Below are 22,553 nucleotides of genomic sequence, written 5' to 3'. Positions count from 1 at the left end.
ATTTAACATATAATATATCGTGCATATAAACCACAATGACAGAAATAAATAAACAGTCATTATCATATTATACACCCTTCATTTATTTTGAGATTTTTTTATATATGATGTAATAAATTTATACATACATAATTAATCTGAATTTTATGAATTAAACAAGAATATATAAATTACACTGATGATTTTATACATGTACTTGAATATACTTATGTCTAAGTTTCCATTTATCCCCAACAACCAAAATATTCACTTTCATAAAATATTGGAACAGACAAAATAAGATAATCACGTAAATACATTAGTAAATCACACAATACATCGAGTTTTCAAATGAGTTTGATGAAAACGTAGATTCCCGCAATTGTCGCCAATATACCCGTGTTCACACGAGAGACGTTTCCGTCAGAAACGGGACATTTCCGAGCGTTTGAAGGAGTTGTCATCTCCTGGCACGTGAACGTTTCCGGGTTACTCCGGAAGTAGATGTGAAGCGTGGACCTGCGCAGTGAATTCAAACATACGGGAACTTCCTCCATAAGTTCTAAGAAGAACTCGGGTTCAGGATACTCGTAGCTGACGTACGATGAGTTGAGAATGGCTCCGAATGACCAGACGAACCCTTGTAAACGGCCGTGGTAGTATAGCGTCGCCACCGGAAAGAACGTTTCACAGCGCATATTGACTTCCAAGTCCTTGAAATAATGGAATCCCATCTTGGGAAAGCACAACCCCTTCACCCATGTCGTCTCGGATTCGTGTTCATCAATCTCCATTAGATCAACCTCCGGGTCGGGTCCAGTTTGAATGAACAAGTCATTTCCGGTTCCGTGCATGCGGTATTGTTGGGTAGAGCGGCCGCGCCGACAGATGATCTCGGGATTTACAAAATACGCCGTCAGTTTATAGTGCTGCCCATCAATTATGAAAGGCGGTTTAAGCTCTTCCGATGGATAGCCGTTTTCCAGTCCGACCGGAAGTCCAGTTTGCAGACCCGCAATGTACCCGTTGATGTCATAGAGCGGAATTACTGTGACGTCACCATCCTTCATGTATTGAATGCCCCTGTAGTGATTGGTTAAACACTCGGATACCTTCGTAAAATTTTGAGCTTCTGCTTCCGCTCGCGTCCTTGGGACGTCCTTAAACTCGTTAAAGCGAACCTTTAGCGCGTCCCTTCCGTTCAGAGGGTACGAGTGGTCTGTCAAACATTGATGCAATAAGCTTATGAAAACTACACATACATAAAGCGGATTCATTTTCAATAACATGCACTGGAGATTAACGTTTGCTGAATATTTATCGTTTACTTTCTGTTCGACTTTTATATAAATCCTATCATCATAGAACTGCTACGCATGAACTATTGTTCATAAGTAGTTTTTGTTGTTCGGTCATCAGGAACGGGTCCGATACAGTGCTGCGTTTTCACCGAACTTAGCAATAACAGTGACCCAGTTTACAAAATATAATCATGTCCTTGATATGAATCTCAATAAATAAATAAAATAAATAAATAAATAAATAAATAAATAAATAAATAAATAAATAAATGAATAAATAAATAAATAAATAAATAAATAAATAAATAAATAAATAAATAAATAAATAAATAAATAAATAAATAAATAAATAAATAAATAAATAAATAAATAAATAAATAAATAAAAATAATGATATATTAAAAAAGGCAAAAAAGAGAAATATTGGGATTGTTTTTTGTGGTATGTTTGATTGATATTGTGCCTTTGGGGATTAATAATCATGTTCAAATAACTTTTGGATTTTTTTATTGGATAGGGGGCGTGGCGGAGGCGTGGCAAACGTGACTGCCGCCTGTGCTTTAAAATGAATCTTTACCCGGTAATATTTTTTTTTGTATTAATGATGGATGAATGGTTATTTACACATTTTAGGTAAAACCAAATACATTAAAGATAATTTATGAAAAGTTAGAATTTGCATTTCTAAGTACGAGTACATTTTCTGGTAAAACTCTTAGTAAATAATATCATTTCGGCTTTGTAAATTGAAGAATCAATCTTGAATCAGTGCCGAAAATCAATTGTTTCTACAAACGTCAAGGCCTTTTTTAGAACATGTAGGGTATTAAATCCCCATCAAATTGAGTATTATATATTGCACAATAACATAAATGCCCTTATAATACCAAGGCCTGACCAGTGACAGTGGACAGTCTGTCTCGCATTGTCAAAAGTCCAAAACGTTTATTTTAGTGAATATATATGCAATGTATCTCTTAATAGCTAGGCCCATCCTAGTGGGCGGAGCTTTACGATTCTCTGGCCACTGGCCGCTGTACATAGAGTTAGTTAATAGAGGTATAGAGTACAAGACGGTGGTGCTTCTCTCTCTCCCCTGGTAGAATATATAACAACACGCAAAAAAAACGTTACGAAATACAATTTTAATCCATCAGCTGAAACCGTTTATATCTAGGGTTTGAACCTACACCACTAACAGCGCAATGCAGGGGAATCATCTGAGGTGACGCTAACGTCTTAGTTTTACCTCTAATGCAAACTGAAAGTAAAACCTAGTCCGTGGCAAGTGAAAGAAAACTCATTGTTTAATATCTGAGAAACATAATAAGAACCCAAATTAAATAAATTATTTTAGAAAAGGTCATGACCAACATTTTAATGTAAACAAACTGTTGAAATGAGAATGCATGTAATACTATTCGGGATGAAATCTTACTCAAATGATGTTAAAGAACTAGAATTCAAGTGCCGTTCCATATTAACCTTATCATTGTTATGTAAATTCACGTGACATCCTGTAATATAATACCCTATAGGAACCGATAGTTTGTTTTGTCAGTACACATTGTTGCTGTTATGTCACTTGAGTGCATCCTTCAAAACTGTTTAATGTAATCAGCATGATATATGGTATTTATTATTTATTATGGTATACCTTTTTCAGGTAATAGACAAGTATTCTGGTAAATTAACACAAAAAATCCACCATCAGCCAAATGTATAAAAAACGGTTTATTATTTGGTTGGTTAAAGTTTGTCGAAATCTTTATTGATTGGTCAGTTTTTATTCAATTATGACTGTTGACCTATCAACCAGTGCCCATGAGCCAACAATCCAAAATATAACCTGCTTACAACTTATCCAGATTAATACTTCAAAAGCATTTGCCTGCAGGTGGTCACGTGTATGTACACTGGGGCCGGAAGGATTGCGGACCGGGAGCAGAGTTGTTGTATGCAGGTATTTCTTTCTTTTTCTTTTTTTTCTTTTTTTTTCTTTTTTTTTCTTTTCTTTTTTTTTTTTATGCTAAATCAAAGCACCCAAAGTACTGATCGAAGTTGAATTCTGTCAAAATCTTAAACAGCATAGATCCTGGGTCTTCAGTGGAGTATCAAGCTTGGTAATGATTTACATTGATAAGAAATCGGCTACCAAAACAACATTCGGAGCTCCTCGGCCATTTTTTCAAAAACAACCTCGGATGTATGCCGGTACATCTGTTAAAGTAGTCCGTATTTTTTTTAATAAAAGCATTAATTAAATGTAGTGTTTAAGAGTTGTATTCATTGCTCTCAGTTTAAATTGATTGCCAGTGAAGTGTATTATTGCAAACATAATTACGATTCCCAAGAGTTAAGTCATAAATTTTAACTACTAAATAAGATTACTACGCGATCTATTTGCAGCGGACTTAAACGTACCACTTTTTAAGTATGTAAACCGTCCATATACATCCGAGGTTGTTTTTGAAAAAAATGGCCGAGGAGTTCCGAATGCCAAAACAAATGCTTACAAACAAAAATAATATTTCAGTTAAATTCTAGGGCAGCAATAAAATCAATATCCAATTATTAATTTAGGATATTGAACACCGGCTCAACGATGTAACGAAAAAAATATGAAAACACAATCATAGTATAGATAAATGTAGTTTTTTTTTTGGTCAGGATTTGCTGCCGGCGGCCACTACCAACATCCGGGTGGCTCCACTGATACGCTCTGTTTACCGGAAGTTCCAGTGTTCTCCGACCACGTGACAGGAAATGACGAAGACCGGAACCTCATGTACAGCGTCAAGTACGGCAGCTCGAGCAGCGCATTCCAGAAAATGATGGGTGAGTAGGTGACGTTGACTGCTAGGCGTTTGTTAAGCATTTTTCATTATATATAATGGTTTAATTGTTGTTTGTGATAAGTATTAGAAAAAAAAGCATGAATTAAAAGGGCATATAAACACGTTCATATCTCATTTTCGATATAAGTATTAACTTATAAACATATTAAAACATAATATTGATGTTTGTTTGGAATAAATCACGTTATTAATCACACCGAGAAGCATAATTAGCGCGCTTTTAAACAGGGAAGGGCTAACACCGCCTTTGAACGTTTTATCGAATATCGTAATAATCATGTGAAGTCGAAACAGGAACACTTAGCAAAAGGCTTCAAATCATAACGGTGTACTTCTGTACATTGTTAGGCGGTTCAGGTTCGAACCTTCATAATGGCGACCTTCCATGCAGCGCGTGTCAGGCGGCCGGCCGAGCCTCCCACGTGCTTGTTCCCGGAAGAAGTGTCTGCATGCACGGATGGACTCTCGAGTATTCGGGTAGGCATACTTCCGACTGCTTGTATATCCATATTCATAAAATAAAAATATGTTATTGAGATATGTGTTCGTTGGCGTAAAAAGCATTAAATAACCTTCAATGCGGTTAAATCCATTTAGAAATATCAATAAAGATACTTATGCAATTTAAAACACCAATACAACAAGTAAAATATTGATTTTTTTTCAATTTGTGGCTAATAACAACATGATATATTGTTAGATATACTTTGTATTTGTGCATGCCATATATGTAGTTTTTCCAATCTAAAAATCCGTATATTGTTAAAATTGTGTCTCATTTGAGTCGTTTATTTGAAATAATCTTTCAAGTATATACCTAATGTTATCGAATGAACAATACACGATAAGGTTTATAACAGCATTTTAGATTGACTGCCTTTTAAATTTGAAATACTTTTTTTAAAGCATTTTCCTTATTATACCTTCAGGATACTTAATGGGAAGTGCCTATGCACATACCAGTGGCAAGGAACTACTTTGTGTTGACAGTGACGCGGAGGTTTACACGGGAAGCGGTTCTTCGGTTGGCGGTAGTTATCTCTACTTTGCGGAAGTACGTTCCGGGTTTGGTGGTTACACCAGCGGAAATGAACTTCCCTGTGTTATATGTACCAGATAACAAATGTAGCTTCTGTATTTATTAAATAACTTATGACAAATTTTGTTTTTGTAAAAGGTGATATGTTTGTTAGACAATATTGTCGATTGTCTAGAACTTTGTTAAAAGTTAGCAACGTGTTAGGGACATCGTTGTCAACTATAATTTATGAGATGTGCTCAAACTAGTACAGCTGTAACAGCTGTCTTAAAGACCTTGTTCAATGAATGCTTGGCATGACAATCCCCTGCTGTGTATCTCTTGCTAATTGCACTGAAGTCACACTAGGAGCTAATTTTCAGTTTATTTGTTTATTGGCTCAGAGCCAGTTAGGGTTCATTTCTATAATAAAACCTCCAAACATGCACAGCAGATATTCAGATCGGAGATCTGATAAGACAATTGGGCAATTAGATTTCGATCGATACACAGAGGTTGTGTACAATACCCGGTTGTTGTTTTTGTTTTTTTTTGTTGTTGTCTTTTCTTTTCTGTTTTTTTTTTTTTTTTTTTTTTGGGGGGGGGAGGTCACTTGAAGAAGGATTAAACTAGGCCTTTTAAGCTTGTTACAAATACCGCACTGGTGTATCTATTGACCCAGAGCATTAAAGATTTGAAATTTACTGTGGGCAGAAACGCTACGTCCAGTAGTAAAGCCGTTGTAATTCATAGTTAACCGGGTGCAAGCCTTAATAGAATAAAACAATTACCGAATTAAAGGATTTAGTTTTTGAAAGAACTGGTCGATATTTCCAACAGCCTTGGTCTAAGCGAAATCTATCTACAAGACATTTAACCAATATGTTTGCATGTGATGATGTTGTTACATCTTGTTTTTATGTTTTATAACATCTAAGGATGGTGGTAGATTTCTGTCATTTCGTTTTTCGCCTCTTTGGAAGCAAAAACCCACAGTTTTCAACCGCTCCCTTTCAGGGTATTCGATACAAAAAAGGACAGCGACGTTACAGTTATCTTCTTTATGACGTCAATTATTTCATTGCTGGTTTGCAAACTTGAGTTCCATTCGGGTTGAAAAACGGATGTATGACAGCCATCCTTTATTATCGACGGCAAGCATTATAAACTTACTGTGTACTTTGTGGATCCGTGCTCCTTCAGCTATCGGGACCTGTCGCGTCATCACTTTCAGCATATGTAACCGGATCTCACTTGTTCGTCCAAAACGGACCAAACCCGGAACGAAATTTAATGGCAACTCCCGAACGGTAATCGTTAATAGGCTGGGTAAGGGGACTGTTATTCCCTAAACACTCCCACTTTATCAGATTTTCGTTGATTATGTTTCAACTAATGATGTTGTATTCTAAGTAAGATAGATTACCTGAAGAAATACCTTAATGATTAAAATTCATCTTTGGCTGGGTCAAAGGAGACACGCCACGACTTTGACCAAGAGTAAATCTTCTCAATATCGTTATTGAGTTGGTCGGCTGCAGTGGTTGGACAGTCTACAATAGTGTTCAAACTATTTTCGTCAGCAAAGAGACGTATCGTAGACCGAATAGAATTTACAATATCATTAATGAAAACCAGGAAGAGTAAGGGACCTAGGATCGAGCCCTGGATAACTCCCAACTGAAATAGAACACCATTTGAATTAGGCATGTTCAACGAAAACACTTTGTTTACGAGAAGACAAATGCGATTCGTACCACCGCAGAAGGCTACCCTGAATGCGAAGAGATGCAAGTCTGTGCAGGAGACCCCTGAGCCAAACCCGATCTAACACATAAGATATGTCGCAATAGACTGCTCTAATTTTATTTCCTTGGTCAAGGACAGGACAGGTATCATTGAATAAACCAACTGACTGGCAGTAGAGAATCCTTTAACAAAACCAGATTGGAATGAAGTAAAATTGTTATTCGAGATTAGATATAGTTGCGAACATATTTGTGGACACACTGTTCCATTACCTTTCCAATGCAGCTCAAACGAGAAAAATATCTCTAGTTTGCAGGTTTTGACAGATCTGGCCCCAATTTCTCAAAACTTCTTAAGCTTAACAGGCTTAAGTCGCTTAATTCAAATAGCCAATCTGAAAATGGATTTTGATAAATGAAAAATGGTTTATTCTGATAATCATACAGATTATTCCTACATAATTTCTAAAAACTCTTGAAGAGATTGTTTTTTGATCATCTGGCCCCAATTTCTCGAAACTTCTTAAGTTCTTTATAACAGGTTTAAGCTAATCTCACTATTTTTGTTGTTCTATAAAATGTGTTATATTTACTTCTTCAAGAATTTTTAGAAATTATGTATTAAAGTATATGTATTTGAATTAAGCGACTTAAGCCTGTTAAGCTTAAGAAGTTTTGAGAAATTGGGGCTGGACATTGTAGTGTTGAGCTTCTGTCTCGAGTGAACCAAATCTGCGTCGCAAACTTTGAAGTAAAAATGCATAATCTTCATGCCGATTTTAAGGAGTTCCTGATTAGAAGAATCAATGTAACCTGAAGCACTTACTTCAGATGTCGGACCTGAATTTGGATGAACATCTTGATAAAAGTAGTAACGGTAATCCAAGGAATACAAAAAATGCTTCAACATACTGACCCCGATGACTGAACCGGCTGAATACCCGTGGACATGAGCTAAGTAAGTCACATATTCAAAATTCTCAACAATAAAATGCTCACATTTTCTTGGGGGAGTACAAGGGAGGCAAATATATTTAGCCTTAAGAAGTGTCTACATGAGTCATCTCTCTTAAATCATCCATGGGGAAGTAACATGTCAAAGCACCACATACAAAAATGGTAAATACTACAGGTATTCGCAATGGACTTACGCCAATAGCTTTATCAAGAGTTTAAACGTTCGAATGATCGTATTAAGAGAATAAATTTAAAAAAGAGAATTTTTTCCGCTTAAATTCCGGAGGGAGTCCATTATAGAGAGTATTTAACTAAGTTATATGCATTCTTCATATAAGTCACATCAGTCCCATCGAGATTCGACACCGGAAACTGCCTAAATGAGCTCTGCAGTGTCAAGGTCATTATAATATCATTGTGGACTAAACAAAACGGCAAACAACTAATAGTTCGTGTTAAGTTGCTTACACAGGGGTCTGTAGAGACTGACAAATTCTCTGCTCATCTCTATATTCAGTAACTTTTCAATAAAGTGTTTTTTTTTAAGATTTAATGAAACACATTAGGGTTGTACATTCTACTCAAGGCGATTGCAGAAACGTGTTATTTCCAAGAGGTTAAAATATAATACTTATTCAAACTAAAGTATATTGTTGCGTTTATATCACGATAGTTTTCCTCGAGGCAACCATGTGCAAATATATGGACACACATACCCACAATTTCAGTGACATTAGTAATTTTCCTTAAATTGCTGCGACAAAATATTGATATTGAAATATTGATCATTCGATAGCAAAAGCTGCTTCTTCATTATTTTGTATGTTCTTTTCAAAAAACAACTTACTTACAATTAATGAAATTGAATGTTCTCAATTGCCCCCAAAAAACCTCATGTACAAATTTGCATTAAAACGCAAAATATATAGCTTAAGAAATACAAGATTTAACATTTTTGTAATGAACGTCATACTGACATACGAACTAAGCATATTAAAATCAAGGTAAATATCATTTGAATGTCAGAAATGCATATACATGTATGACAATACCGACAGCACTATTACTTCATTTTATTGGAAATGTCGAAAGGTTCATAAAATCACAAAACAGTTTTAATAATATTTCAACTCATTTTTCATGTATTAAAAGTTAGGTTGCATAAACAATGTCTAGTACCAAACAACACCAAACTATTTTTCCCAGGTCTAATCAGTAATGAGTTTCTATAAGGCCACTGAGTGCCTTAATCCTCATTAGGATGCCTCAGAGCGACATGAACGTATTTGTCGAAGATATGTTTTTCATTGATCAGTATTGTGAACAATCAAAATCACTTGTTGATTTATATATACGAGTGCTTTTGTGGACATTAAATATTCGGATAACATGTCAAATTGTTTGCTGTAGACACAATAGGTCTCAGGCAGCCCTCTGTATAATATTTGTGGTTACAGTCAAGCCGACTCATTATCAGACAGTGTTCACACTGGGGCTACTGAAGTCAAGCTATAGTTCATTCAACTATACATACTGGCTACCATCTGACCAAACTTGTCATACTGTAACCACAGACTGACTGTTCTTAAGTCCGCTGTGTGTCCAAAAAAACTTTTGTCAGTCCATATTGTGCAGAAAATACAAAACAGAGGCTCTATGAAGGTCTTTCAAAAGCCCAACAACAACAGTGACCATTTAGTGTGAACTCCAATTTTTCAAAATGTTCCCGTGTAAAACCTCCGCGTCACTGCCAACACAAAGTAGTCCCTTGCCACTATTGTGTGCATAGGCACATATCATTAAATATCTTAAAATAAATAACATAGGAAATGCTTTAAAAAAGGTATTCCAAATGCGAGGATGCTGCTTTGAACCTAATACATTACGAAATAGTGATACACTTCATGTACTGTTCATTTGATTACATAATCATTTATATTCATGAAATATAATTGCAAAAAAGATATACAAGTTTGACTCGGTATGAAATGAATGTTGTGTTCGGTTATTTAAAATGGAAAACTACATATAAGATATACGCTAATGCCAAATATATATAAAATGCATCATGTTGATCTTAGCCAATAATTGAAAAAAGCAACATCATTTCTTAACTTGTTGTATGTAATACTTGGAATTTTCAATGAACTTCATTAAAAGATCAATAAATGCTTCTTTTGCGCTTACGATAGGTTCACTAGTGCCAATATTAAACATAACTGATGTGCTTTTATCCTCGTTGTTTCACGTGGTTGGCGGTGACCCGAACATCCGGCAGATAGGGCGTGTCTATTGAGCCGCCCGAATATTGGTAGTGGCCGACGGCCGCAATTCCTGACCAGAAACATAGGTTGCATTTAGCTGAACGATATTTAAGTTTGAATTGTATTGGGTATTTACGTTTCATCGTTATGTCGGTGTTCAATATATTTTAAGTTATAATTGATTTTGTTTTTTAAGCTGCACTCAAAATGTACTGTAAGTATTTGTTTTTGGTAGCATATTTCTTGTACATAAATACAAATCAATGTTTTGAATTACCATGATTGATACGCCACCAAAGACCCCAGATCATATGTTGTTTTAGATTCTGTCCGTATTCAACTTCCATCAGTACTTTGGATGCTTTGATTTAGCAAAAAAGATATAATTATATACCTGCATATAACCGCTCTGCTCCCGGTCCACAATCCTACCGGCCCCAGCATATCCTGTATGATTTGGTTTTATTTAAACATATTTTATTTCCTTTTTTCTTTCAACATGATCGGTACTAACAACAATAATATAGAGTATACAAAAAGCAAATGGATAATACACAAGTTCTAACAGCATAAGTAACGTCTTCCCCATGATGGTTTTGGGGGTATTGTCTGTTTTGTAATACTGATGTTAGTATATGGATCCACAGAGAATTTGTTTGTGCAATACATACTACTCAATTTGCACGTTCTACTTTATCCCTGGGCATTTGTAGCGACTTTTGACTTACGGCACTGATGCAAGACTGGTTCGTCAATTTACAAAAAAATGGTATTATTCTCTAAGGCGTTTTACCAGAACATATATATTCACTGAGGTTTTGAATCGGAGTTTAAGAAATGCGAATTAATCTTTGTCATAAATTATCCTTTGTCATGAGTCTCAAATTCAGACTCACCATAGTAGTATATACGGATCATGTGATTATATTGACATTGCCTTAAACGACATCTGTTTAAAGTACCAGAAGGAAAGGGGTCTAATAACTACTGTGGAAAATGTTTTTACTGTTGTTGCTGTTACTGCTGTATTTTCTTTAGCTGCTGATAATGCTGCTCATGATGATGATGATGGTGGTGGTGGGGGGGGGAGGGGTGACGATGGTTGTGGTGGTGCTGGTGCTGGTGCTGCTGCTGATGATGATGGTGATGACGGCGATTATGCTTGATTATTGCACAATTGATGATTACCATGTTGTTGGTGATGCAAAGGATGATTTCTTCCAAACTACCAAAATTGCTTTTAAGTGCACGACCCAAATTTGTCATTATGCACCTTTTCAAATACTTCTGGCGCTATAACAATTAAGCCGAATTTACCTTAACCCTTTGCTACCAAAATACGGCGTAACAGGGTTATTTAGCTCGTCAATTTAAACTGATATTTCAATGATGATGACGACGACGACGACTTCAAAGACGACGACGCTTTAACATATATTCTCAGCCTGAATCGAGAAAAGGGACGCAACTATTGAGACAATCAAAACATTTGTCAATGAATGGTTGCCCTTGCATTGACGGGGTGTATAAACAAACTTCCGTAGCCTTAAGTGGCCACTTCGGTATACATTTAATCTTAAACAAAGTGTTGCTATACATGCTTGGCGGAAACAAAGCATTATCACACGCTGTTGTTTTTTTTTGTCGGAAAAGAGGCATAACTGGACAACAACTCTAGTCAAAACTACAAACCTTGCTATAGATGGACAAATTGTCTCTGGCAGCATGTGTACCAAGTTTCATTTGGCAAGGGCTATCACAATACCTCGACTTGATTTTATCGAAAAAAGACGAGCTAAAAATGAAATGATGAAATATGATGAAAAATGGTTGGTTGGTGGAAAGACGTAGAAGGATGGGGAATGGATCATGAAGGGTGGAGGAGAAACAAGGAGGGTGTAAACGAAGGGAGGGGGAGATAAATGGGGGGGGGGGGGGGGTAACTAAGGGGGATACCATAAAAATGCATGGAATACACGGGGAAGAGTTAAGGACGAATGGTACAATAGGAAAGAGGAAAAGAAGGGAACTAAGGATGGCGAAGAGGAACAGGACCTAGATAGAGGAGGTGGGTTAAGGAAATACAACACCAGTGTGATGTCATAATTGTTTTGACACAAGAAAAAAGAGCACCTCCTTGTGTGTGCATCTCGGTGATATTTTAAAATTTTGAGCAACCCAATGTAGCCTACCCTGATTTTATTTCCTTAATAAAAAGTTAAGCTATAACTGACTGTATGCTTATTAACTTTATTTGATGCCTTTTCATATTCAAATAATATTTGCAGTATGTTTAGTGGTTACTTTACATTATAATAATTCATTTACATAATAATATGTCATGTCTACCTCTATCCACATGTATATGAGCGTAAATAAAATTGTATAACTTATAACTAGGCAATATGGAAACAATAAGGAAATTATTGATGTTCAAGGGCCGTATCACACAACCAAGTTTTAACATATTTCAACTTCAGTATAAACTTTGGAATTTTTATATTTTTTGAAGAAAAAAAAATAATTATTTGAAATGGTGTGTTCATTTTAAAAAAAACAAATTTAAGTGTCCATACTTTGATTGCAGAATATACACTGAACATAACGCTTTCTACCAGTGGAATAAAACAGTTCAGGAAATAATTAAATGTGAGAAGGTACAATTTTAACTGTATCGCACAATAATCAAGACAAGGGATACAACTATTCCTATAACGAAACAGTATGCCGATGAATTGTGTCCCTTGCAATAGAAGCTAGCATTTCAGTCCAGATATGTTCAGGCAATGAATGTTAGTTCGAAAATAACTATTTATTTCATTTAAGAAGATAAATATATTTCACTAGCGCCAGTAGTTCTTCAAAGTTGCTTTCAAAAACGAATGTTCTTGTGTTTTCAATCCCCGTACGATAATTCTGTTTGTCTAGTCTCGTCATTAAATTACCTTTAACCACAATTTCATTGCAATAACTCATTCTATAGACTAATGTTGCATAGAAACTTATCTCCCGTACGGCGTCACCAACTTTTACCGTGTGTATAAAAACGTAATCCGTCGTGGATTCGCTTATTTGCTTAATTAATCCATGTACTTAGTCTTATCATTTCGCGACTAGTCTAAAATACTGCGGACATCCATTTTTCAAATAGATTTACAATTATACTTAAATTTACACTTTACCGTTGAGTGTATCAATGAAAATAATTTCCTATAAATCAAAGGCGGTCTTTTGTGAAGCTTATTTGTATTTGCAGTTAGTTTGTTTGAAATGAAAAAACTGTCGCAGAAAATAAACATATAATCATTTTGTTCCAAATACGGCTAATGCCTCATGTTGCATTTTTTGATAAAATGTTTAATTAATGGGTTACGCGAATCCATGCTGTCGCCCTCATAGACATAAACATTTATTCTTGCTTTATTTGATAGATAGTTCCTTATAACTTCTGATCGGAAGTTTATTGTTTATAGAAATGTTGTTGTTTTACCAAATACCTAAATCCCAAGACAACAATAACAACAACAACAAAAACAACAACAACAACAACAACAACAACAACAACAACAACAATAACAACAACAATAACAACAACAACAACAATAACAACAACAATAACAACAACAATAACAACAATAATAACAACAAATAAACAACAAAAATAGCAACAACATTAACTGAACGACAACGACAACAAAATAAGAGCAACAACATTAGCAGCAGCAGCAACAACAACAACAATAACAACATTAGCAGCAACAACAGCAAAATTAGCAGCACAACAAAAACGCAGATGACTACGACGTCAAAAATAACAGTTACAACAGCATTTATTGTTTTCACCGCTTCACGAAAACACTTAACTTTCTACATTAAGGGAGTTGTCTACATTTAAGCAATTTACTATTAATTGCACGGGGCCCGTTTCATTGTAGGATCTAAGTCGTGGCTTATCAACATTTTACTGATGGACTAAGGCCTTCAATTAAAACGGGCCACTGCCAGGGAATAAACTTTCCAATTCTTAAATTTTTCGCTCGTATATTTTTATTGGACAGTCATCGAATCACCTGCGCTGTGCGATGCTGGGCGGACATGGACGGCGGGCGTTCGGTCCTAGTCCCTTCAGAGTTATTGCCCCTAAATTGCTTATATAACCCAAACTTTATGAAGTCCGCGTTATTACTTGATGAGCTTTAAATAGTCCGATCACCACCCATCTTGGACAATATGTACACGGTATTGGCAGAATATTTCAACCAATTTCGATAACCAGTCATCTCGACCCGGTCACTTCAGAGTTATAGCCTTGAAATGGCTAAAATTACCCCCCAAAAACCCTGTTATGTTGTCCGCACTGTAACTGAAGACTTTTTCGATCATCACCAACTTGGACAATATGTATAATTGCAAAATATTTTAACCAAAAAATACACAAACTTAAACGTTTCCCGCGCTGTAACCTAAGGACCTCATCTCGTATCATCACCAAACTTGGCCAATTTGTTTAATATATGGGCAGAATAGGATTGATTACCAGCCGTGTTCTCCGAGTGATTTCAGAGTTATGTCCCTTTAAATGGCTTAAATTAGACCAAATTTAAAAACAAAAAACAAAAAACACGTACATTTTTCATTCACAATTTCGACGAACGTATCGTTTGACAGTTTACATCTCTCGTTGACAAAACGATACGGGAACTGCCAAGGAGCTGCGAGCATGACGTCATATACGGATTAAGGTATTCAATCCATTAGCAGCTCGCCGTTCCTGAAATTGTGCAATAAGTATGTATTGCCAACTTTAAAACAAATATCTACCGGAACTCACCAAACGCGTCATTTCATGTCAAAATATACAAAAAGGAGCCGAGGAAATCATTTCCTGAGTGGAAGGGGTCTCTCGCAAGTTAACCTTTACATCCTTTATCTATCCCTGCCATCCTGATCAAGATTATATTACGAGCTTGGTTTGCGGGCCTTGGAAGATATGAATAATTCTACGTTCGACTCAAATAGAAATACACAGCAATAGTGTACAAGGCAAAAACTATGACCGATGGTTTAATTATGTGTACGATACGTATAGTAATTAATTTTGTCTAGCAACACAAAAAAAATCAAGTGAATTTGTTTTAAATGAGTAAAGTGAATAACAAAGGGGCTTCGAAATAATACAAATTTATATGAGATAAGCAGATTGCAAAAGGCATTCAAATGATACATATGTGGGGTAAGCAGATTGCAAAAGGCATTCAAATGATACATATGTGGGGTAAGCAGATTGCAAAAGGCATTCAAATGATACATATATGGGGTAAGCAGATAGCAAAAGGCATTCAAATGATACATATGTGGGGTAAGCAGATTGCAAAAGGCATTCAAATGATACATATGTGGGGTAAGCAGATAGCAAATGGCATTCAAATGATACATATGTGGGGTAAGCAGATTGCAAAAGGCATTCAAATGATACATATATGGGGTAGGCATATAGCTAACGGCATTCAAATGAAACATATGTGGGGTAAGCAGATAGCAAATGGCATTCAAATGATACGTATGTGGGATAAGCAGATTGCAAAAGGCATTCAAATGATACATATATGGGGTAGGCATATAGCTAACGGCATTCAAATGAAACATATGTGGGGTAAGCAGATAGCAAAGGCATTCAAATAATAAAAATTGTGTGGTGTAAGAAGATAGCAAAAGGCGTTCAAATGTTACAAATTTACGTGGAGTAGGCAGATAGCAAAAGGCGTTCAAATGTTACAAATTTACGTGGAGTAGACAGATAGCAAAAGGCGTTCAAATGTTACAAATTTACGTGGAGTAAGCAGATAGCAAAAGGCATTCAAATGTTACAAATTTACGTGGGGTAAGCAGATAGCAAAAGGCGTTCAAATGTTACAAATTTACGTGGGGTAAGCAGATAGCAAACGGCGTTCAAATGTTACAAATTTACGTGGGGTAAGCAGATAGCAAAAGGCGTTCAAATGTTACAAATTTACGTGGAGTAGGCAGATAGCAAAAGGCGTTCAAATGTTACAAATTTACATGGAGTAGGCAGATAGCAAAAGGCGTTCAAATGTTACAAATTTACGTGGAGTAGGCAGATAGCAAAAGGCGTTCAAATGTTACAAATTTACGTGGGGTAACCAGATAGCAAAAGGCGTTCAAATGTTACAAATTTACGTGGGGTAAGCAGATAGCAAAAGGCGTTCAAATGTTACAAATTTACGTGGGGTAACCAGATAGCAAAAGGCGTTCAAATGTTACAAATTTACGTGGGGTAAGCAGATAGCAAAATGCGTTCAAATGTTACAAATTTACGTGGGGTAAGCAGATAGCAAAAGGCGTTCAAATGTTACAAATTTACGTGGGGTAAGCAGATAGCAAAAGGCGTTCAAATGTTACAAATTTACGTGGGGTAAGCAGATAGCAAAAGGCGTTCAAATGTTACAAATTTACGTGGGGTAAGCAGATAGCAAAAGGCGTTCAAAATTTACGTGGAGTAACCAGATAGCAAAAGGCGTTCAAATGTTACAAATTTACGTGGAGTAAGCAGATAGCAAAGGGCGTTCAAATGTTACAAATTTACGTGGAGTAAGCAGATAGCAAAGGGCGTTCAAATGTTACAAATTTACGTGGAGTAAGCAGATAGCAAAAGGCGTTCAAATGTTACAAATTTACGTGGAGTAAGCAGATAGCAAAAGGCGTTCAAATGTTACAAATTTACGTGGAGTAAGCAGATAGCAAAAGGTGTTCAAATGTTACAAATTTATGTGGGGAAGGCAGATAGCAAAAGGCATTTAAATGTTACAAATTTAGTGGAGTAACCAGATAGCAAAAGGCATTCAAATGTTATAAATTCATGTGGGGTTAGCAGATAGCAAAAGGCATTCAAATGTTAAAAAAATTACGTGGGGTAAGCATAAAGCAAAAGACATTCAAAGATGCAAATTTATGTAGAGTTAGCAAGAAGCAAAAGGCGTTTTAAATATTTACGTTGGGTCAGCAGATAACAAAGGGCATTCAAATGCTACAAATGTGGGGTAAGCAGATAGCAGACGGCATTTAAATAATACAAATATATGTGGGGTTACAAGAAAGCAAAAGGCATTCAAATGATACAAATTTATGTAGTGTTAGCAGATAGCAAAAGGCATTAAAATGATACATAAATATGTGGGGAAAGCAGATAGCAAACGACAATCAAATGATAAATATGTGTGGAAGGCAGATAGCAAAAGGCATTCATATGATGCAAATCTATGTGGGGTTAGCAGATAGCAAAATACATTCAAATGATACATATGTGTGTGGTAAGCAGATAGCAAAATACATTCAATTGATAAATATGTGGGGTAAGCAGATAGCAAAAGACATTCAAATGATACATATGTGGGGTAAGCAGAGAGCAAAAGACATTCAAATGATACATATGTGGGGTAGGCAGATACCAAATAACCATTCAAATGATACAAATTAATGTGGGATTAGCAGATAGCAAAGGCATTCAAATGATACATATATGGGGTAAGCAGATAGCAAACGGCATTCAAATGATAGAAATTAGCAAACGGCATTCAAATGATAGAAATTTAAGTGGTGTAAGAAGATAGCAAAGGGCATTCAAATGATACAAGATTGTGTGGGGTAAGCAGGTAGCAAAATACATTCAAATGATGCAAATTTATGTGGTGTAAGCAGATAGCAAAAGGCCTTCAAATGAAGCAAATTTATGTGGGGTAAGCAGATAGCAAAAGGCATTCAATTTATCCAAATGTATATGTGGGGTAGGTAGATAGCAAAGGCATTCAAATGATACATATATGGGGTAAGCAGATAGCAAACGGCATTCAAATGATAGAAATTAGCAAACGGCATTCAAATGATAGAAATTTAAGTGGTGTAAGCAGATAGCAAAAGGCCTTCAAATGAAGCAAATTTATGTGGGGTAAGCAGATAGCAAAATTCATTCAACTTATACAAATTTATATGTGGGGTAGGTAGATAGCAAAAGGCATTCAAATAACACAAATTTATGTTGTGTAAGCAGATAGTAAAAGGCTTTCAAATGATGCAAATATATGTGGGGTAAGCAGATATCAAAAGGCATTCAAATTATGCAAATGTGGGGTAAGCATATAGCAAAAAGCATTCAAATGATGCAAATGTGGGGTAAGCAGATAGCAAAGGGCATTCAAATGATACAAATATACGTGGAGTAAGCAGATAGCAAAAGGCGTTCAAATGATACAAGACTATGTGGGGTAAGCATATAGCAAAAGGCGTTCAAATGATGCAAATGTGGGGTAAGAAGATAGCAAAGGGCATTCAAATGATACAAATTTACGTGGAGTAAGCGGATAGCAAAAGGCGTTTAAATGATACAAATTGATGTGGGGTAAGCATATAGCAAAAGGCGTGCAGATGATACAAATTGATGTGGGGTAAGAATATAGCAAAAGGCGTTTAAACGATACAAACTGATGTGGGGTAAGCATATAGCAAAAGGCGTTCAAACGATACAAATTGATGTGGGGTAAGCATATAGTAAAAGGCGTTCAAACAATACAAATTGATGTGGGGTAAGCATATAGCAAAAGGCGTTTAAACGATACAAATTGATGTGGGGTAAGAATATAGCAAAAGGCGTTCAAACGATACAAATTTACGTGGAGTAAGAAGAATGCAAAAGGCGATAAAATGATATAAATTAACATGGGGTAAGCAGATAGTAAAATGCATTCAAATAATACAAATTTATGTGGGGTAAGCAGATTGCCAACGGGATTTGAATGATACAAATTTATGTGGGGTAAGCAGACAGCAAAAGGCATTCAAATGATACAAACTCATGTGAGGTATGCAGATAGCAAATAGAAATACAAGTGATGCAAATTTATGTGGGGTAAGCAGATAGCAAAAGGCGTTCAAATGATACAAATTTACATGGGGTAAGCAGATAGCAAAAGGCATTCAAATGATACAAATATATGTGGAGTAAGCAGATAGTCAACTAGATTTGAATGATACAGATTTATGTAGGGTTAGCAGACAGCAAAAGGCATTCAAATGATACAAACTCATGTGGGGTTAGCAGGTAGCAAAAGGCATTCAAATGTTACATATGTGGTGTAAGCAGATAGCAAAAGACATTCAAATGATACAAATTCATGTTGGGTTAGCAGATAGCAAAGGGCATTCGAATGATACAAGCTTTTGTGGGGATAGCAGAAAGCAAAAGGGCATTGAAATGTTACAAATTTACATGAGGCAATAAGATAATTATAGCCGAATACAATATTCAAATGATACATATTCACATGATAGTAGCAGATAGCAAATACCATTTATGATGCAGAACAGTGTATGGGGTTAGCAGACAGCAAAACAAAATCATTTAAATGAGATAAATTCTGAATAAGGCTAGCAGATATGGAAATTTAACACGTGGAAGCAGAAAGCAACATTTGGGGCTTAACATAAAGCAACACACAAAAGGGGTAGCAGATATCAAACTGATTTAAAAATAAAGCCAATGAGGCCGGCTGTCATGATGAATATAAACGGCTGATTTCAATGATGAATGAAATGCCTCAAACATTTTCCTGCACTTACAACTATTACATGCTATATACATTTCATAAAGCAATATTTTAAAACTCAATCTAGCCTTTAGGTATTTGTATACAAATGGCTAAATTTATCAAGACGTAATTTGTGTAACAGGATATGCAATCCTTTCAGTCCGTCTACAATAATATTTGCAATTTTCATACTTTCCTAATCGCTTGTTTTCCATAAAAAGGTCTAAATATCAATAAACTGGGTCCAATGAAAAGAAAATCAAGCGAGCCCGCCTTAAGAAAAATCGAGCCCAGATCATATCTCGTTGATTACATACAACGCCATACAAAATTTTCAACAGCGGTTGATAATCTTTCAGAGACAATTTTAGAAAATTATAAAATTGTCGTAAAAGTTTTGAATGGAGTTGGACGTTTTTATTCGAAATTAAAATAATTACCGTTCCCGGATGGGCATTTAGCAGACGCCCTTGGCCGAACTTGTCAATGGAACCATATACGACCATTTACCGACCGTTTGTACGAAAACAGGATAATTGAACAATTAATAAAAAATCTAATATATATATCTAGATTGTACATGATTTAAATCTTATAAATTTGGTTCTGGCACATTATTTGAACTGATATGTTGTTGTGTGGCAGCTTGTCAGGGGATCTGATGTTGAACTTATCCATGCCCTGGTCTGACAATCTGTCAATATTTGAAAGTCATTTTAAGATGAATGCTGGGACCTTTTCATTCTCTTTAATTGGGTTTTAATTGCTTTTAATTATGTACAACTGATATGTTCTAGCTGGGGACTTCTATTGAATTAGGTATATATGTAGAGGCGATGTCACACTGGATCTTGGGGCCATCTACATCAAACGATCCTACGAAATATCATAAAAATAAAAAATAAATCAGATGAACACAAGTCGTTTGTCAGGAATTGAATAAAGTTTCAAATTCATATAAATCGATCGTAACTCTTCCAGACATCTAATTAGTCAACGAAACGTCAAACAGAACCTGTTGTATGTTCCTATTCTTAGCTACGCATAATGTTTGCTACAAAAACTGTCCTCAAAAAAGACCTTTTCAGACCTTGTCAAATCATTTCATGTCTCAAAATCACTGAAATAAAATAAGAATCGTCTTTGAGAATTAGAAAACTATTTATGTCTGTCGGAAATGATGACTCTATAATAGGGATGCAAACGAATGGCAAAATCGATATTCGAATATTCGGTAATTCTTTCGGTCGAATATTCGAATATTATATTTAAAAATTTGAGTTGTAGTAAACTGTTACTTTTCGCTATAAACCACGATTTCCTTATTATCATATGTCGAATATTGCCAGTGTTATTTCCGGTGTTATATTTATAACATACATGTCTATAGCCATGCAGTATATGTATATAATAGATATGTCCTATGTGTAAATATCAAGTATTTCGGTATATCACGCCCCCAACATAAATGACACAACGCCATTGGTCCAAGACTCGCCACGTAGTTACCCCATATGTTTCCATATTGGGTCATCAATTTTATATCGTACCAAAATGGCGTCTATTTTTCGATTCCGATGAATATTCCGACGAATAAATGAAATATTTTAACATGTTAACAGGTTGTCGACGTGATATATACGTTACGGGGTTAGTAGGTGACCCATATGGGATATACGGGGCGCAGGGAACCATCATGATTCGGGTTCGAGCTTCGCTCTCACCCGATATGGTTTCCTTTGCCCCGTATATCCCATATCGGGTCACCTACTAACCCCGTAACTTATAATGTTTTTTATACTCTTAAAACGGTATGTTTTCATATTGCATAACTTCTTTTGGTATACATAAAACTGTCGTTTTCTTTTCTTAAAATTGGTTAGTATCATTTCCATTAATGGCTACGCAACTAAAATATGATATAATTCAAATCGCTTCCGTTTCGTTTAATTTCTTTGCCGGTTCCGCCAACTTCATTTTCTATTTCATTTTTTTTTTGTCTCTTTACTTCGTAAGTTGAAGAAACACGATCCCCTGAAAACAAGAGAGTTTCAAAATTTCTGCACAGTATCATATAACCTTAACAAAACATTCGATCATTTGTATTGAACACGAAACTAAGTACGGGACGACTGTCAAATGCTGTATATAATAGTTGGAGCCTTTTCGCTTAAAGCTTTTACTAATCACGATTTCGGATCTCCGGCGAGCGAGCGGAATGTCTTTCGGACGTCTGGGCTCAGATAAGCGAAAGTGAACACGGCCCAGGAAATAGTAACCCAAGTGATTCCATTGTCAATGGCGTTTCTAGCTCTTTTCGTCACAATAAAGCATTTTGTGACAGTTCTAAGAGTTAAATAACAAAGCACTTATTTGATCTTTTAATGATGTATTATCATTGAAATAAGCATTTGTTCACACTAAACACGAAATAAAATCGGTTTAAAAACATCTAACGAGCAGCTTTAAATAATTATGAGTTCGTGCTATTAACCTTTCCTTGTGTAACCTATAAAACAGTTATTAAATATGTCTGTAAACATCCGTCATAATCCCTTCGACGACCATTCGTCAAGATAGGTTTATGATGATGATGATAGTGATGATGATGATGATGATGATGATGATGTTGCTGCTGCTCCTGCTGCTGCTGCTGCTGCTGATGATGATGATGAAGATTGTGGTGGTGGTGGTGGTGGTGTTGCTGCTGCTACTGCTGCTGCTGCTGCTGATGATGATGATGATGAAAATGGTGGTGGTGGTGGTGGTGGTGGTGGTGGTGGTGGTGGTGATGATGATGATGATGATGATGATGAAGATGATGATGAT

General features: G+C 35.8%; 2 protein-coding genes across 2 annotated transcripts; one reads left to right on the top strand and one right to left on the bottom strand.

The window, feature by feature from the left end:
* Positions 1 to 201: 201 nt before the first annotated feature.
* On the bottom strand, positions 202 to 1,276 carry LOC128239811 (uncharacterized). The gene has a single exon (XM_052956251.1). The coding sequence runs from the start codon at positions 1,266 to 1,268 to the stop codon at positions 327 to 329; it is 942 nt and encodes a 313-aa protein (XP_052812211.1). The 5' UTR covers positions 1,269 to 1,276; the 3' UTR covers positions 202 to 326.
* Positions 1,277 to 2,902: 1,626 nt separating this feature from the next.
* Positions 2,903 to 5,258, top strand: LOC128240921 (short-chain collagen C4-like). The gene is made up of 5 exons (XM_052957916.1): positions 2,903 to 2,912; positions 3,178 to 3,243; positions 3,951 to 4,118; positions 4,487 to 4,615; positions 5,068 to 5,258. Exons 1-5 carry the CDS (start codon positions 2,903 to 2,905, stop codon positions 5,256 to 5,258), a joined length of 564 nt encoding a protein of 187 aa, XP_052813876.1.
* Positions 5,259 to 22,553: the final 17,295 nt, after the last annotated feature.

The sequence above is a fragment of the Mya arenaria genome, chromosome 7 (genome assembly GCF_026914265.1).
Source record: "Mya arenaria isolate MELC-2E11 chromosome 7, ASM2691426v1".
Lineage (NCBI taxonomy): Eukaryota > Metazoa > Mollusca > Bivalvia > Myida > Myidae > Mya > Mya arenaria.
Note: the sequence above shows the minus strand (reverse complement) of the source record. Positions and strands in the feature narration are given on the sequence as shown.

Bases quoted from the DNA above. Each gene is read 5' to 3' on its own strand.
- LOC128239811 (XM_052956251.1), bottom strand. From the start codon at position 1,268: ATGTTATTGAAAATGAATCCGCTTTATGTATGTGTAGTTTTCATAAGC.
- LOC128240921 (XM_052957916.1), top strand. The intron at 3,244-3,950 runs GTATTTCTTTCT...TTTTTTGGTCAG, and splicing joins AGCAGAGTTGTTGTATGCAG to GATTTGCTGCCGGCGGCCAC. The intron at 4,119-4,486 runs GTGAGTAGGTGA...GTACATTGTTAG, and splicing joins CGCATTCCAGAAAATGATGG to GCGGTTCAGGTTCGAACCTT.